We start from the raw sequence: 17,516 nt of genomic DNA on the forward strand, positions 1-17,516 counted from the left end.
AAAGGGGCAAAAAGGAAAGTTAGAGTTAATTCAGGAAGAGACTTGAATTTGATTCACTGATAACTACCTTTTCCTTTTGATCCCCTTCAATAATTATTATGTCCTCCAGTGCCTGTCTAATTAAAGTCGCTTTCTTAACTGTCCACATCCACTTAGTAAAATAAAAAATATTTACAGTTTGTATTAACACCCTACATGGGCATTGATTTTCTGGTGGACAGTTTCCACTGAGGGCGCTACTAGGCTTATTGATTTTACTTCTGGGTCCATAGATAGAGTGTAAATAGGCTATCATCTCTTTTACTTGAGAGAAGTTGTTGCCGTAAATAAACACTTTGGCTTTGAAGTATAGAGTCTGAATGATATAGAGTCGATTCCAAATATAAACCAACAATTAGTCTATCAGCATTAAGGTATAGGCAATAACTTATGGTTTGAGCTTTTATATTTGGTTTCAGGATCACCCTCCACTCCCAGAGAAGGAAAAAGAAAGCAGGAAAAAAAAAGGGTTTGCAAGGACAGGATAGTCAGCAGTGACATGGCTTCTCCATTGTCACTTCGATGAGATGCTTAACATTGGTCAGCAAAGTGGGGTACTTTTGACAAGCAAATGAGTTGTCTCATGGTCTCTTGTTCATATTTCAGAAGCATTAAGCCTTACCAAACATCAGTTTCCCAACTTGTTACTTCAGATCAGCCCGTTTGCTTTCTGAATACTTGTCGGCACCAAACTACTAGGGCTGTTGGCAATACTCAAATGCCTATGTAAATAAAGGAAGTTCAGTCATAAGGACCACTTGATCTCTGGTTCCTGTAGCAGGTAATGAAGGTTTTGTTCCTTAAATCTGAAAGCTAGTCTTCAATTTCAAAATTCTATAATTGGATTCTTTTTATGTCATTCTACACCTTTTGATGGCTAACCTTAGCTTGCTCAAATACTTCCATTGATAATTCTATGGTTCTTCAGTATCACAGATTCAATGATCAAGTCAAGTAAGGAAGATGTCAAAGATTGCAACTATAGTTGGAGGAGCTGCAGGGGCGCTTGCATTCGTGGCTATAATCGTGGGGTTCTTTTGGTTTTACAAGTCATGTAAGAACTTTTCAAATAGAACCTCGGAGACAGGCTCCTCGGATCCTTCTGCATTAAGTAAGGTTTCATTGCAACAAGCTTGACACAAACACTGTGTAGCAGCAACTTAAGCTACACTTTTTACTTGATATTTACTAATTACAGCTCCCATACTGCAGTGGAGTGGAACAAAGGATCTGGACCCAGTTCATCGGCTGGCCAGTCTTTATTTGGACCTCAGGGAGCAAGGCAGTTCATACTGGAAGAGTTGGAACAAGCTACCAAGCAATTCTCTGACAGTAATCTCATTGGATGTGGAAGTTTCGGTCCGGTATATAAAGGTTTGCTTCGTGACATTGTTGTGGCTATCAAAAGACATCCAGGTGCTCCTCGGCAGGAGTTTGTTGCAGGGGTATAACCAGTTCTGACTTACATTGCTCATGTCTGATAGATATCTGCGTCAAGTGCATTACAAATTGGAAATCCCTCTCTCTCTCTCTCTATCTCAAATGCTTTAGCTTTATCATTTGTTCATTATCTCAACTATTAGATCCAAAAAGTCATCCCCCAGGTAATTATGGAAGTTGATGGAGATATATGATTCTGTTGTAGACAGGTTCATGAAGAGAATTAACTGTCAAAGCTTCTTTTACTTTTTTCCCACTTGATTCATCAGGGTCTACTATACAGTTTCATTCTAATAAATGATTTCTGATATTGACTATTTGATAAAGAAGCTTCAACATTATGTTTCTAATAGCTCCAAACTCAGACAATTGGAATAGAAAGTGACACAATAGAGTGTCAAAACAGGTAATCTATTTGTCAGAGATTCGACATCGGAATTTGGTTACTCTTCTAGGCTACTGTCAGGAAAGTGGATCTCAGATGTTGGTCTATGAATATTTACCTAACGGCAGCATGTGCAATCATCTATACGGTATGAATCATCAACAACATAGATTTTGCTTGATCATCAATGCAAGACATCACATTTTATCTGTTGTGTGACAGATACCGGACGAGAGGCTCCAACTAGACTAGAGTTCAAGCAGAGGTTATCGATAGCTCTGGGGGTGGCTAGAGGTTGAATCTAAAAGAAACTGATGAATTGAAATACTAGAGTAATACAACTGAGTTTCAAAACTGAGGAAATTATGTTTATTGAATGTAGGTTTATGCCATTTGCATGGCCTGAAACCTCCCTTGATACACAAGAACTTCAAAACGGCCAATGTCTTGGTTGATGAGGACTTCATTGCTAAAGTTGCAGATGCAGGGTTCTCAATGTTACTTGAAAAGATAGAAGAAGCAGGTCCATCTCACACGTCTAGCGTCAACGTTTTCCAAGATCCAGAGTAAATTTATTTGTTTTTCTGATTGCATTTTGATACTGTTGTGGAAAGAATAACCTTCACCAATGCTTTAGTTTAATCCTGTGCATCAATGTCAGGGTGGAAGTATCAGGGAGCTTCACTGAAATGAGTGATGTTTACAGCTTTGGGGTCTTCCTTTTGGAGCTCATAACAGGAAAGGAGGCTGTGCATATCAATTACCTGAGATCCAATGAGAGCTTAATCCAATGGGTAATCAGAATATTATTACCTTGGTTCACTAGGAGAACTTTCTTTCATTTTGGGGTCACAAAGACAGATCTTTGGAAAAATTTGGTGGGCTCTACTTTGTTGCTCCCTCAAAAATTTGAAGCAAATTTTTTGCAGTTCTTATAAAATTATGGTCACCATTCTCTACAATATAGGAATCATTAAACCTCGATACCTTACAAATATCTGCTAATGCTAAGATCAAGGTTCATAAAGCTAGGAAGAAAGGTTTAAGTTTCCAAATATGAATTTGAAGGAAGCTGCTTTCTAGTTCCTACAAATATTGGACTAGTGTCTATCCATTAAGGAATTCACCAAAGAATGTCTCATACTTGCTCCTAATGGTTTGTGTGTTTCATTTACTCTTAGTTCTAAGCATTCATTGCCTCATGCATGAAACTTCTGTTTCAACTGCTTTCACTAACTTATTGAAGGTACAATCACGGCTGAGTTCCAATGATTTTGTGGACCGTCAACTAGTTGGAAACTTCACCATGGATGGCATTAGGGATATGATCAGGCTGACACTAAAATGCATGAGTTTTCCAGGAAAAGAGCGGCCGAATATGAACATAGTTGTGCTTGAGCTAGAACGGATCCATGAAAAGGAGATGGAATTGACAACAGTCAGGGGTGAGGGTACTGCAAAAATTACTCTAGGCAGTGAGCTATTTGCTTCAAAATAAAGAAATGATTCCAAGTTGTTAGCGTTTGGTAAGCTTGGGCTAAGCTTAACCTTACACAAAAACCACTTGAACTGTCTATAAGGTAACGAGAGAAAGACAATCTGGGCAGGTGTAGGGGTAGTCAAGCTGCTGTAAAGGAATGGATATGTAATTATGGATTTGATTTGTCAAGATGCATAGTAATAACCGTAATATATCAATCAATTATGAACTTTTCTACTAAATGCATTTGTCAACTAAACAAGTCGATTACCAGAACTACAAGAACAGGGCTGGCTACTGCTTGTGATAGGAATCGTACAAGCTGAAAACATCAAAACAAGAAGACCAACCAATAGATTCCATAGCAAATTTAGGTGTGAGATTCTTCATAGTTATGATAATCAGCAACCAGAGAGTCATCCATGCAAACCAAATAAAGCTATATATTAAGTAAATGTAACAGATGAATCAAATACATGCAAGCAAGAGATAGCTTCAGTACTCTAATTTGACATCTCATTCCAATGTCTTCATCACTCTGCCAGTTTGATCTTTGTTTTGAGCATCAGTCTGGCAGAAGTTTCAGTTGGTTGTCTCCAAAAGCTCCTGGCTGCAGCACATTTGCAACAGTCTCTACCCCTTGCTCCAGATGCCCTTGAAAGAAGCACCAGGCAAACAGCAGATGAGCTCTTTGAACCAATAAAAGAAAAAACATAACAGTGCCACACGACATGGTCAAAAAAGTGGGAAAGCATGTTCGATGATAGACTTGCATAGGAAAATTAAGATGCTGATTAAGATCACAAAGGTCACACTAACTTGTTCCTATAAGGAGACAAAAAATATTCTCACTGACTTAATAAGAAGACAACTAAATCATGCATAGTAGTAAATGATTTCCAATTGGTCATGTTTGTACATTATTCAAAGCCATGCATGCCATATACAAATAAGCACATCAATTTTTTTACGCAGGACAATTTCCTTGTACTAAATTGCTGCTTAGGACATTATACAACTTCACTTTTCGGGTGAAAACACCATAGAAACTGCAGCTGCTGGTCCATTTAGATGAGTGCCCAGGAAGAATGTTAACTTCCTTCAGTCCGAAAGGTCTGCTCTGAAGGGATCCTAGAAACTAAAGGTGAACTGAATGATGTTTATATGGCCCTGCCTGTCTCATAATGCGAAAAATGATTTTGGTGCAAGTAGATCAAACCACTTCAGTGGATACAGACGGGAAAGACAACGATTATGACAAACCTTCTCCCCCCACCTTTCATTTCATGTATAAGCATGGGGACCATGTGTACAGATCCTTCAAATCCACTTCAGGTTATAATTTTGAAATGACTCGACAAGTGAATCCGTAGTGAATCCTTGTAAGCTACATCATTGATCCATTACAGTTCTAGGTGAAAGAAGAAAAGATGCTTTTTCTTTAAGTGAGAAGAAAAGGTATATGAGCAGAACTCTGAGCTAATTCTCTAATATATACCAATAGATTACTAATGAAGAAAAGTTTTGTTTGGATATAGTGGTTTAAAGCTGTGTAGATACAAACTAAATGGACAAGTGGATGCTGCCATGACCCTCGAAAACTTCAGCCAAAACACAAAACTGCTGATTCTGCATCATCACATTATGGAACCATAGTAACGCCAAAGATTGTTTTGCCAATTCTTTTCATAACCTCACATTCATTCATTTTCTTTTTTTCGACTCTGAAAATCAATATTACAAATTGGTTAAGAATTGTACTTCCTGCTGCTTTTCTAGACAGCAAAGTCAGTTTCCCTTACATCATCGATAATCGTAGCCTGCCTTAAAACAGGAATCACATAGAACCAAACATAACACAAAACGATTCCTGGCCTACTTTGGCCCACAAGATAGCTTGTCCCCTGTTTGTCCAACGAAAGATCCGCGATGATTCAGGGAGGACGGGGTCCATAAAGATTTTACATTACCCTACTAAAATCCCCATCTCTTTCATCATTTTTCAAGCAAAGTTAAAATCCCTGGTATCCCACTCATCGCATACATACCACATTCACCACAGTGACCACAGAAACCTGACCATTGCAACTTGCATTACTCACAACATGCACAAGAATCAAAGCAAAAATAGCACCACATAGGATTTTTAACAAGAACATAGCTGTACAATCAATACCCAGATCATGAAAGTCGGTGAAAGATTCATGGACAACAGTTACAGACATGATTTTCCAAGCTGAAAGATATCAATTATGTAACCAAACATAAAGTGGAAATGTGATGAATGCAATAACAAAATGAATAAAAAAAGCTTCAAGCTTTGAAGACATACGTGAAGTGAGTAAACGGGTCTCTGAATGCTGAATAGCAAAGACAAGGAAGTTGCAGTTAAAGAGAACTGATCGAAAAGAACTTCACATTCTGTACTATTGTTTTTTTCCTTTTTCCTGCATTGGGTTTTGGTCTTTTCCTCCAGGGCCATTTACTTTATGATTTTTGAATTTTTGCCAACATACTTTCATATATACGCAATTTATACACTTTTCTTACAAGTTTTTTTTCATTGAAACCCCTTCCCACTAGACAACTTGCTCCTCTTTATATCTTACTCTAATGTTATACTTATTGGACATTTCTCTTATTTCTTACAAGTTTTTACTGATATGAATCATAAATAAAAACATGAAGTTTCCATATAAAATTCATATAATTGTTTGATATTAAATTCAATATTTCAAAATAAAAATGTATTTTTTTTTAGAAAACAGGCATATTAAAAAAAGCCCAAAATGGTGATTCAACTTGGGCAGTTTTCTAGCCCAAAACAAACTTGGGCTCCTGGGCCTTAACAGGGACACGTGGCGCGTAATCCATCACCATATCCACTTGAAAATACTTAAACCCTGCTAAAATCTCTCAGAACATTTTGCCGTTAACTTTCTCTCAGTGAAAATGGCTTCCATTTCCATATCCGCAAGCTTCTTTTCTCGTCCTCAAGCGCAAGCTCGCTCCAAAACCCAAAAGCCCTCCCCTCAAAAGAACCCAAATCCTAAATTGAAGTCCAAGAAGGTTGCGAAATTCAAGTCTTTCTCTTTATCTCCTCCTCCTCCTTCTCCTTCTCCTTCTCCTTCTCCTTCTTCTTCTTTAGGTGCCCAAGCCACCACTTACACTCGCCTCCCTCCCAAAGAGGATTTTGATTTCGATTCCGAAGTTTCCTCCTCTAGCGAATCCGATGAAATCAAGCTTTCCGATTCTGATATCGCAAAGATCACCTTCAACGACTCTTCCTCTGAAATTGAAGCTGAAATGTTAAATACCGATGATGATGATGAAGTAAACGAAAGTTCGGGTTTTGAGGACGAGTCCCACGATGGGAAAATCGCAGATTTTTATAATGGTGATGAGAGTTTAGATTTTGAGGAAGATGAGGAAGAGGAGGTTTATTATTACAACTCCGATGGCAAACTCGTTAATTTATCAGAAAACGACGGTGATGACATGGGATTGGAAGTAAAGGAGAAAGGAGTGCCGGCGGTTATGCGATGCTTTGACCGAGCAAAAATTTACGTGAAAGCAGGGGATGGCGGGAATGGAGTGGTGGCGTTTCGGCGCGAAAAGTACGTGCCTTTGGGGGGACCATCGGGAGGCGACGGAGGGAGAGGAGGGAACGTGTATTTAGAAGTTGATGGAGCGATGAATTCGCTGCTACCGTTTCGAAATTGTGTGCATTTTAGGGCGGGGAGAGGTGCGCACGGGCTGGGGAGGATGATGTGTGGAAGGAAAGGAGAGGATGTGGTGGTGAAAGTGGCGCCGGGGACGGTGGTTAGAGAGGCGGGTAGTGAGGAGGTTTTGTTGGAGTTGTTGCATCCGGGGCAACGGGCGTTGCTTTTGCCTGGTGGGAGAGGTGGGAGAGGGAATGCTTCGTTTAAGTCCGGGAATAATAAGGTGCCTAAGATTGCTGAGAATGGAGAAGAGGGTCCTGAAATGTGAGTTTTCCTTTTTACCATCACTATATTTTTGGTTGATCAATGCATTTTGGTTTTCTCTGTGACCATGGTATATTTTTAGAATTCTACATTGCTTGTGTTTAGACTGTTAGTTGTTAGCGTTGAAGGGACTAGAGAGGTCAAATTTGCGGAAAAGGAAAATCGAATTTTAAGTTCATGTTCTTTCGATGGGCCAAAGTAGTCTGAACTATCAGTTAGGTGCATGATTGAGAAACCATGTGTGTATGAATAAGTTTTAAATCTCATATTCTCATAAAAGTGGACCTTCTTATCATGATGTCGTAATGTTCACTAGCAGTTCTATTTTGTGAACCGGTATAGTAGTTTGACAAGGCTTTCTTACATCATGCGTTTTGTTCTCAGTGCCAATGAAGATCCTACAACTTTTAATTCTCATTGTTGATCCTAATGAAACTAAGAGCAATTACCATCTTGCAATGGCTTTTTCTTTGTTTCTTATAATAAGTACATTAGGAACAATGGTACTCTTTGGCAGGTGGCTGGAATTGGAGCTAAAGTTGGTGGCAGATGTTGGAATTGTAGGTGCTCCAAATGCTGGAAAAAGCACCCTTCTGAGCGTGATAAGTGCTGCTCAGCCAGCAATAGCAAACTACCCTTTTACAACTTTACTTCCCAATCTGGGTGTAGTTTCATTCGATTATGATTCTACAATGGTAGTTGCTGATCTTCCTGGTTTACTTGAAGGAGCACACAGGGGTTTTGGCTTAGGTCATGAGTTTCTGCGGCATACTGAAAGATGTTCAGCACTGGTACAGACTTCTTGTCATACAGTGCAACTGCCGTAATCATACTCCTTAAAACTTAATTCTTAACTGCTTTTCATGCATTATGTTAGTATGATTCACTATTGGCTCCTTTGACCATTAAATTTGATCTCCTTAGTTCATTTTCTGCCAGTTTTTAGTACCATTTTTTATTTTCACCAAGGAAGGCATAGGGTTTAGTTTGATATTCTACTAGTCTAATTGATAAGGGTAAAGGGAGGATTTTAAGGCTGAACGCAATCCAATCTCTGCTTTCTGTTATGTAGGTACATGTTGTTGATGGTTCTGGACAGCAACCAGAACTTGAGTTTGATGCTGTTCGCCTTGAGCTGGAAATGTTTAGTCCAGAACTTTCTGAAAAGCCGTACATAGTTGCCTACAACAAAATGGACCTTCCAGAGGCATATGAGAATTGGCAATCATTTAAGGAAAAGCTACAAGGTCGTGGAATTGAAACCTTTTGCATGAGTGCAGTAAAACAAGAGGGCACTCATGAAGTTATCTCTGCTGCTTACAGGCTTCTACAAAAAAATAAAGAATCCAATGAGGGGTTTGAAGGTTAAGTTTATATTTGGTTAATTCTTTAAATTTACTATTGTTCACATCCTTGATCATATTTCAGTACCAAATTTTGATTATATTCTATGAATTCTAATCCATTTACAAATCCATTAAATTTATAGTTGACAAGTCTTACCTGTTCTTTAGGTTTTCAAGATCCAGTAGATTTGAACCATGTAGCTGATATGGTTAATAAGCAGCGTAGCTCCTCCATTAGTGAGTTTGAGATCACTCATGACAGTAGTTGCAATACTTGGCATGTATTTGGAGCTGGGTTGCAACGCTTTGTTCAGATGACAAACTGGCGGTAAGTTAATAACTCTTATGTTTGATTGCCTATACTGCTCACTTTCTTCTTCTCTCAACTTGCTGTCAATGTCTTTCTGTGGAGTCTATTCTGTCCTAGTTTATTGTGTCTATTTCACTTTGCTGGTACTGTCAAGTCTGTTCTGTCATATTTCATTTCATTCATATCATTTGTTGAAGTCTGACTTCTATAAATTGTGGCATACATAGTACTGAATAGTCGTTATGCTGCATTAAAACTGTATTTGACTTATAGATCATGCAATGCAACTAGCTGGATAGTATTTTCTTTTTCTTCTTTTTCCCATAGAAGAGGGATGCAATGAAGTTTGGCTCTGAGTGTCCAATGGAGTTTTCAGCATGAACTTTCCAGTTTTAAAACAGCATCAAGAGACTGTATTGATAAATACCTTGAATAGAAGTTTATGGACTTCAGTTAATTCCCCATGTTCTGCACTTGATCAGAATTTCGGACATCTAAGATTTTCTCTTACCTAGACTTTCTTTTCCCCTCCTGTCTCTTTTAAGTTTCTTGAGGTAGAAGGGTGCTGAAAATTCAGACAAAAAAGCAACCTTTAGTGCAATGCAGAAATATTGTTAAACACATAAAAATGAGGGGATAAATTTTGAATATTTCAAGTCCTCAATATGCATAGTTCACTTTTTATGACAAACATTTTCCTGTAATTAATTATGAGTGATCGAATCTTGTTTCTGTATGCATCGGACTGATACCAAAACCTGCTGTGATTTATTTCATATGACCTCATCAATTGTTCAGTGCTTCATTAAATTTTGATTGGCATTTTACATTGCTTGTATTGGTGATTCCTTTTGTTTTTATTGGTTTTCCTATTGTCTATATGGCATGTTCATTGTATAACTTGTATAAACCCAAGTGTAAGCCATTTGGTTTTCCATACGTAAATGGTTCATGCATTTCTTTGTTGGAGATATATGTAGTGGACTTTTACAAAAGCTTAGTTCTAAACAGCACAAACAGCAACTAAAATGAGTGGTCTGATCAAAATGTATACTATAACTATATCACTGCATGTTTCTCACTTACGTTAACCGTGCCAAATTGATGTTACTGTTATTCCTTTTCTGATAACATGTCACTTAATTAAAACAGATACCTAGACTCTGAGAAAAGGTTTCAACATGTCCTGGAGGCTTGTGGAGTGAACAGGTCTCTCATGAAGCTTGGGGTAAAAGAAGGTGACACGGTGATTGTTGGAGAGGTTCGTTGACACTTCCATTATATATTGTTATTGATGACATGTTCCAATTCATTGTGATGCATCAACCTAGCTATAAATGATCTGCTCAAACACCAGCCTTCCCTCGTTGCTTCCTTTTTCATTTTAGGGAACTAGAATAATCTTGGTGAAGAAGAATATTTGAGTGAAATTAAAAATGTGGGTCTTTTATGCAATGACCACATGTTTTGCTTTGTCCCTATCAGATGGAGATGGTGTGGCATGATTCTGCTGAGAATTCTGGTACAGCAAACATGAAGAAGAGATCAACAGAGTCAATAAAATGGCCTCAGTGGAAGTAACTGGCTTCTGTAAATTTTGTCTGTGAGCTGCCATATTAGGAGGTCGGCCAAGGTGAGGGCACATAACCACATCAGTTTCAGTGCCTGTTCGTTGTCTGATTTAGTTTAAACAATATTACACTGACTTGAACATTCAATCTCCAGATAAAGCCAAGAACCTCTCCCTTCATCGAAGAGGTAGGAACCGCTGCCTGAATTACAAATAAGCAAGGCAATTATATGCAAGCAGATCATAAAGGTGCCGTAAATTCATGAGAGATAACATGGATCTTGATTAAATATTCTCGGATTGCCGCAATAACCAAACCATGGATTTGAGCATGCATGATGCTATTGTTGGCTCAACACATTCGCGTGCTTCACATTGGTGCGAAAGCACAGGCAAGTTCTTGTCCAATTCCTTGTATAAGGGCAACCATTGTCGAAGTAACTCATGTATAATATTCCAATGAAGTTTCAAACTTACACCAGTCACGATAGGGAGCATTTATGCCTCAGAATATCCAAGTTCTGCATCCAATTCCTTTCATTTTGTGATAGAAGTTGCAATGCAAGCAATTTTTACAAGGAAGAAAACTGTAAATTTGGTTTCATCAGGATCATATATCATGTGCAAAAAGCAGAATTAAATAGCCAAATTTGAGTTATAAATAGTTTATATAGTTTGGGTTTTGACCCCAACCAAGAACTTTGCACGAATGTGACTTACTCTTTGTACTTCTTCCAGTGCCTCATCCAACGAACACTTCCCTTCAATTGCGTGCTAACTTACAATTTTCTTCGTATCCAAACACAGGGTCAAGAAAATATTAATCATATTTGATGTTGATGACATGACTTGATTACAAGTACATGTTTCATTTATTTTAAATTAAAATCAACGTCAATTCAGATATTAATTAAATTTAAAAAATTAATATTTAATACAATTTTTTTACAAAATAAAGAAATCTCAAATCAATTATGTTAAAAGCATCTCGAAATTTAAATATAACAAAAATTTCACTTATTAGTTTCTGGTTTAATTTAACATAATATTCATTATTAATTATTTTTAAAACAGTATAATAAGAAAGATAAAAAATACCCCTACGAAGAAAGGGGAGATAAGAAATTTTGCAAGTTGCATGCGGGAGCAAATCTCGTGGTCTGTGCCCTAAATCGAGGACAAAGGACAGTGTCACTCTCAGCCGTCCAATCTAAATCAAACCGTTCTCCATGAATCTTTGACCGACTCTATCCTTTTTCTTTCGTAGATTCGCTTTCACTGTTTTTCAACATTCCCCCCTAAATCCCTACCGTCAATCGAACCTCGTATCCATCACGTGCTGTTTCCTCCGTGATTCACCTTCCCTACGGACCCTACCCTTTTTCACACAGGCGGATCCCCCTCCTCTCGACACGTCATCCCATTTTCATCATTCCGGTTGCACGGACTGGCCTTTGCACTCGACACGTCATCGCACGGGGTTCTGAGAGATTGTAACGGGATGACAGGGCAACAGTATCCACGTGTCAAATCGTTCATACTACGTAGTAATCAGATTCAGCGTTTGGTGGCCTTACGAGGTTACGTGGCTGGCTATTATTGGTTGACTTGAAAGTGTAGGCGCGTGGATTCCGCTTTGTGTTTGTTCCGTTCTCTAACAAATCAATTTCCCTTTTCCTTATTTTCTTTTTTTTTTTTCAAAAATCACCATAAAAATGAAAGTAGAATTCCTAAAATAATCCATAAATGTTTTTGGTTTGATAAAAGGATTTTAATTATAATTATAGGAAATTGTAATAGAAAAATAACATATAAGTAAATCTTTGTCAAAAATTACCAAAATACGTATAAAATTTATAACATAACATAACATAAGAATATTTGATTATAAATTTAAATAATATTAATTTATATAACTAATTTTTTATTTTTTATCTACTTTACACAAACTCTTAATCTTAACAAAAAATTAACATTAAAGTTTTTTGGACACGTGACATATAATATGACTTGACAACATACTCATATAATTCATTTGACGTTAATTATCATATGAGCACATCATATACTTTGTGGACAAGATATTAGGGTTGATTGTTATAAATTTTTCATTAAGATTAAGAATTCGTACGAGTACAAATTAAAAGATAAAATCATTAATCGGATTAGAAATATATATTGAATAAAAATATTTTCTTTCTCGTAATATTTTAAAATTTAAGAATTACATGTATAATATTAAAAAGGAAAAAAAGAACATATATAAAATCAAAAGGCATAAGATCATCTAGACATAGCCCACACTTCATGATTACCAATTAGACCCAAATAACAAAGACTATGATAGATAATTAGTGTTTTTCTCATTGACAATAAATCAAAAAAAAAAATCTGCCATGTCATCCCACATCACCTAGTTAGTAGCAAGAAGGAAAGGGGTTGCACCATGATTGCTTGAGTGGAAGGCCTCGAGTGTGTGTGTTGACTGCTTGACTAAGCCAGCCTCACAGAAGAAAAGGAAGAAAAAAAATCACTAAAATTGGGACAAATATGCATCTCTGATAAATTGGTGTTGTTAAGTATTTTCAAGTCAAAGTCCAAAGACACCCTCATCTCTTTCCCCTAAATCCCGGGTTACCTTTAACACTAGAAAATGAAAGTGGGTTGTGTTTTGGAGAATGTGCATAATTCTCATCTGACCCCCAAATAACCAGAGGCCACAAAGGGCCAAAGGGGACTTTCTCTCTTCAAAGAAAAGGTGATCAAGAGGGACAGAGGCCCCTACTCTTCCAACCACCTGATTTTCTTGTCTGAATTTAAAACAAACAAAGCCAATCCATTTTGAGGAACTGAACAAGAAAAAAATATTGGGACTTTGTCAAATCACACTCCCTCCCCATTCCAACTGGCCTCACATCTTTTCAGAAAGAAGGCTTGACTGAACTTTCCTCCTCTTCAAAATGGTAACATCCACAAGTAACCTTTCATGCAAAGCAAGAAAGGGGAGGGCATGGAAGATATTGTATGTGGCTTTTTTGATAGGTTCATTTCTGGTCTAACCAGAATATGAGGAGAAAAGATGTTTTGCCCCTCAGACCAAGCCAACCCACATTTATGCATACAATGGAATCTGGGTTTTTCACCACTTGCAAAATCCTGAAAATTGTAAGCATAAGAGAGACAAACCTTTTGGCTAAATCTTTTATTCTGCTGCTGCATATATTGGTCCACATGTGATCAAATATTATGATCCCATGTTCTACATGGCCACTGCTCTATTAAGATAGGGGTGACATTAATGAAACAAATCCCACATTTTTATTTGTTTCTTTTCAAATCTTTAGTGGAGGAGTCAAGGGTCATAGATTCTAATTCCCCCCATATGTTTATTAATTGAGGCATTCTTAAAAGAAATGAAAATGATTAACCAAGCATTTTAAAAAATGAAAACTCAAATACCCCATTTTCTCTCTGCTCTTATTTATAGCTTCCATCCATTTAAATATGCTTGCTTTGATGATTTTTCCTTTTGTCTATGTAAATTTTTATTTGGTCCATTATTTCAATTAGGGTTTAGGCTAGTGGCAAAAGCATTGTAGGATTGGGGAAATGCTAAAAAAAGAACAAGAAAAGGGGTTGACCCATTTGATTATGATTAGTTTTGTTTGCCATTCCCAATGTCATCTAGGCATGTGATCAAAGTTTTATTGAAATTAAAGAGGATAGTTTTACACACTTTTCCCTGTTGGAACTGCTAAAATAAATTTTGGTTAGTGCCCCACTGAGACATTTGCTTTTTTGTTTAGGCATTTTTGATCTATCCTTGCTTTTAACAATTCTTTTTTTGTGCTCCTTAAGCCTTAAATTTGATTACCCTTTTGACTATAGCCTTTCTTCTTTCCTTGCTTTTGGAGATCAGAGACAAAAGAGTGAACATTTTGCTGAAATTTTGAGTTTCAAAAAGATAATCTGAAAAAGGAAGGTTTCAAGGAGCTCGAAAATGTGGGATGACCCACCATCTTTATCAGTCCCCCTTTTCTCCAATTTCACCTTCCAATTTCCATCTCTCAAGTTACAATGTTTTTCTTTCATGAGTTCAAAGCATGTTCGTATAATCATAAGATTGAAATCAACATTGATTATCTTTAAAAAATATCAAAATTTTAAAATTATATCCGTATATCTATAACTTTATAATGATATTTCACTTTTAAGAATATCGAATAATTCGATGCTACTTATATAAATGAAAAACAAGTATTTAATCTTGTTTCCCCTTACATCAAGTCAACTAACAAGACCAGTGATGCAAAACTTGAGACCAAGGTCAACCTCTGCAATGATTTATAACATAAGATAAAAGAACCATATTTTACCCATCAAATGATTTAGGTGAAAAAACCCAAGATTTGCAGGCCATATATAATGACAAATAGAAGACATCAAAGTCTTTTGACTTATGGGGTTCATTGGTGAGGGCACCCCTTTGGGTTTTTGCACTCTGTTTGTGGAATTGTTTCCATGATACATGACGGTGGAGCCTTAAAAGAATATCTTTCAATTTTATTTTTTTCTTCCCCTTGGGGGCATTTTCTGCTTAGTTGGAGATAATCTTAACTGCTCCCTTTGAAAATAATGAAGCAGACAAGAACTTCTGATTGATTAATTTTGCTCAAAATGCGGATTCACATGTGCATATCAAATTCGATTACAATGCATACTAAACCATTAGTAAATCCAGGAAGTTACATTTCCCTTTGTTGTTTTTTGGTTCTAGGGCAGAAAAAATCCAAGCAGCTGGTTTTTCCTTTTCTGGTTTTTTGTATACAGGGTCATGAATCCTACCATTCAAGGGCATTTCTTTCTTACCACCACCAACCACTCAATGATAGTCTCATAGTTTAGTTCTTGTTAAGTTTGACATTCTTAGAGGGTTTACTCCAAGGGCAAAAGGTTTTTTTTTCTATGGAAATTTTAACAGCTAATGCAGCAAGCATTGTTCCCTAGCTTAAAGATGCTATCAAGCTTTCCTTTTCAGGTAGATTAGCTAGTAAATAAGCGGTTACACGTGACTTGATCATTGGGAGATGAGTAAAATTTTTGTTTCTTTCTGATATTTAAACTAACCCCATTGGCTTACATTGAGCTGATGTAATATTTGCATCAGTAGAAATGATAATCCTTTGTTATAACACCACCACCTGGTAACCCTTTGAAGGTTAACCTTCTTATTTTAATCAGTGGAAAGGAGACTTAATGTTTTCACCCATAAGTTCAAGCCCTTGTAATTACTTTGAGTGCAAGGAGTAGAGAATTTAATAGGAATAGGGATGAAATATATAAAGATTTTTGTAAAGTAGGTAGGAAAAGGTAGGCTGGTCTTTCCAGGGAATGACAACTGCGATGTCCTTTTCTTCCTCTCCATGTTCAAATCACTCCCTTTAAAAGACTTGCCTATACTTGCTCACACTTCCATCCAGAACCATCTCCCCTTCTCCTATCTCTACATTCTTCCAGTCTGCCCTATACCTCTCTTTCTTAGCAGCGTTGTCCTTTTCATTCTCTTAACAAATAACAGTATCTCTACGACAACGCTGCCACATTCCCTCCAGCATCCACTACTTTTATAGAGATATGTCCACATCAAAAACCTTGGATAAACCCTTTGGATATGAACCAGTTCAAACTCAAGCGGGTTTTGCTCTGCTGCAGCGCAACACATCCCCATCTCAGCCTGGTGAGAGGAGGGGAAGAAGAAAGCAGGCAGAACCCGGGAGGTTCCTTGGAGTGAGGCGGCGGCCTTGGGGTAGATATGCTGCTGAAATCAGGGACCCAACAACGAAAGAAAGGCACTGGCTTGGCACGTTTGATACAGCTCAGGAAGCAGCTCTTGCTTATGATAGAGCTGCACTTTCCATGAAAGGCACCCAAGCGAGAACAAACTTCTTATACTCTGACAACACTACTTTTCATTCTCTTCTTACTCCCTTTGATGTCCAAGCCATTTTACCAACTTCACAGTTCCTTACCAGCTCTCAACCCAAACAAGCAACCAATCACAACAGTGCACCTCAGCCTGACATTTCCCACAGTAAAACCCCCATCCAATCTAATAATGACCCATCATCAGCTGATGAAACTCCATACGGGTCAGTTGATGATAATAGTTTCTTTCTCTCTGGTGATACTAACTCAGGTTACTTGGCCTGCGTTGTTCCTGATAACTGCTTGAAGCCTCCTTCCACTCCCACCAGCCCACGCGTCTCAAACTTTTGCTCCATGAGCCAAAACTTCCGTGAAAACCAATCACATTTTGATAATTATGCTCTGCCTCCAGATATAACAAGCTTGCCAAAGTCTGATAACATGGAGTTTCCGGGTTTTGATGAACTCAATCAGGGCTTTTGGAGTGACCAGCAATCATGGGAAATGAACTCCAATGAACTCTCAGCTATGATCAACCCTCCCTTGCTGGTTGAAGATGGGTGCATGGGAGCTTCCTATCCCTACAATGACAGTGCTAGCTACAACATGATTCCACAAGCCACTTCCTCAGTAACTTGCTCTCCTTCAATGCCTCCTTTTGGTGATGTAGTCGACTTCGGGTATTCACCCTTCTGAGTGTTTTCCCAGAGTCCAATATCATCTATCAGCAGGGAAGTGTTGTGCTCGCCCTACCACTTGCATGCAATTTGTTATTATCTAGTGTCATTTTCAGTTTTCTTTCCAACTCCTCTCTCATATTCACTGTAATTAAACTTTTAGTTTCCTCATTTGAGGGTAGAAAGAGAGTTGGGGAATATCCACCTTAACTTTGCCAAATTGAATGGAAGTTATTTGAAAAAAGCTGTTTTGTCACCAGAAAACATGTAACCTGATCTTCATTTGATAACGGCCTGTCATGCAGCCTCACTGTGAGTAGAAATCAATTAATACCGACTGCATGATTGCCTTTCTCTC

The 17,516-nt window shown here is 37.7% G+C and overlaps 3 protein-coding genes and 1 long non-coding RNA gene across 4 annotated transcripts; 3 read left to right on the plus strand and 1 right to left on the minus strand.

Annotated features, from left to right (window-relative positions):
• The first annotated feature begins 283 nt into the window (after window positions 1–283).
• Window positions 284–3,586, plus strand: LOC18603457 (putative serine/threonine-protein kinase PBL15). The gene is made up of 8 exons (XM_007035455.3): window positions 284–820; window positions 968–1,150; window positions 1,252–1,484; window positions 1,886–2,012; window positions 2,087–2,158; window positions 2,247–2,430; window positions 2,526–2,658; window positions 3,111–3,586. The coding sequence occupies exons 2-8, from the start codon at window positions 1,003–1,005 to the stop codon at window positions 3,360–3,362; spliced, it is 1,149 nt and encodes a 382-aa protein (XP_007035517.1). The 5' UTR covers window positions 284–820; window positions 968–1,002; the 3' UTR covers window positions 3,363–3,586.
• Window positions 3,587–3,767: 181 nt separating this feature from the next.
• Window positions 3,768–5,779, minus strand: LOC108661510 (uncharacterized). The gene is made up of 2 exons (XR_016025742.1): window positions 5,677–5,779; window positions 3,768–3,998 (listed from the first exon to the last, which is right to left on the minus strand). It is a non-coding gene; the product is annotated as an uncharacterized LOC108661510 (long non-coding RNA).
• Window positions 5,780–6,269: 490 nt separating this feature from the next.
• Window positions 6,270–11,169, plus strand: EMB269 (GTP1/OBG family protein). Its single transcript, XM_018120480.2, has 7 exons — window positions 6,270–7,330; window positions 7,848–8,121; window positions 8,403–8,694; window positions 8,845–9,004; window positions 10,139–10,247; window positions 10,472–10,619; window positions 10,712–11,169. The coding sequence occupies exons 1-6, from the start codon at window positions 6,297–6,299 to the stop codon at window positions 10,565–10,567; spliced, it is 1,965 nt and encodes a 654-aa protein (XP_017975969.2). The 5' UTR covers window positions 6,270–6,296; the 3' UTR covers window positions 10,568–10,619; window positions 10,712–11,169.
• Window positions 11,170–16,008: 4,839 nt separating this feature from the next.
• PUCHI (Integrase-type DNA-binding superfamily protein) lies at window positions 16,009–17,515 on the plus strand. The gene has a single exon (XM_007035459.3). It carries the CDS (start codon window positions 16,191–16,193, stop codon window positions 17,175–17,177), a length of 987 nt encoding a protein of 328 aa, XP_007035521.3. The 5' UTR covers window positions 16,009–16,190; the 3' UTR covers window positions 17,178–17,515.
• Window position 17,516: the final 1 nt, after the last annotated feature.

The sequence above is a fragment of the Theobroma cacao genome, chromosome 4, assembly GCF_053813885.1.
Source record: "Theobroma cacao isolate CCN51 chromosome 4, ASM5381388v1, whole genome shotgun sequence".
Lineage (NCBI taxonomy): Eukaryota > Viridiplantae > Streptophyta > Magnoliopsida > Malvales > Malvaceae > Theobroma > Theobroma cacao.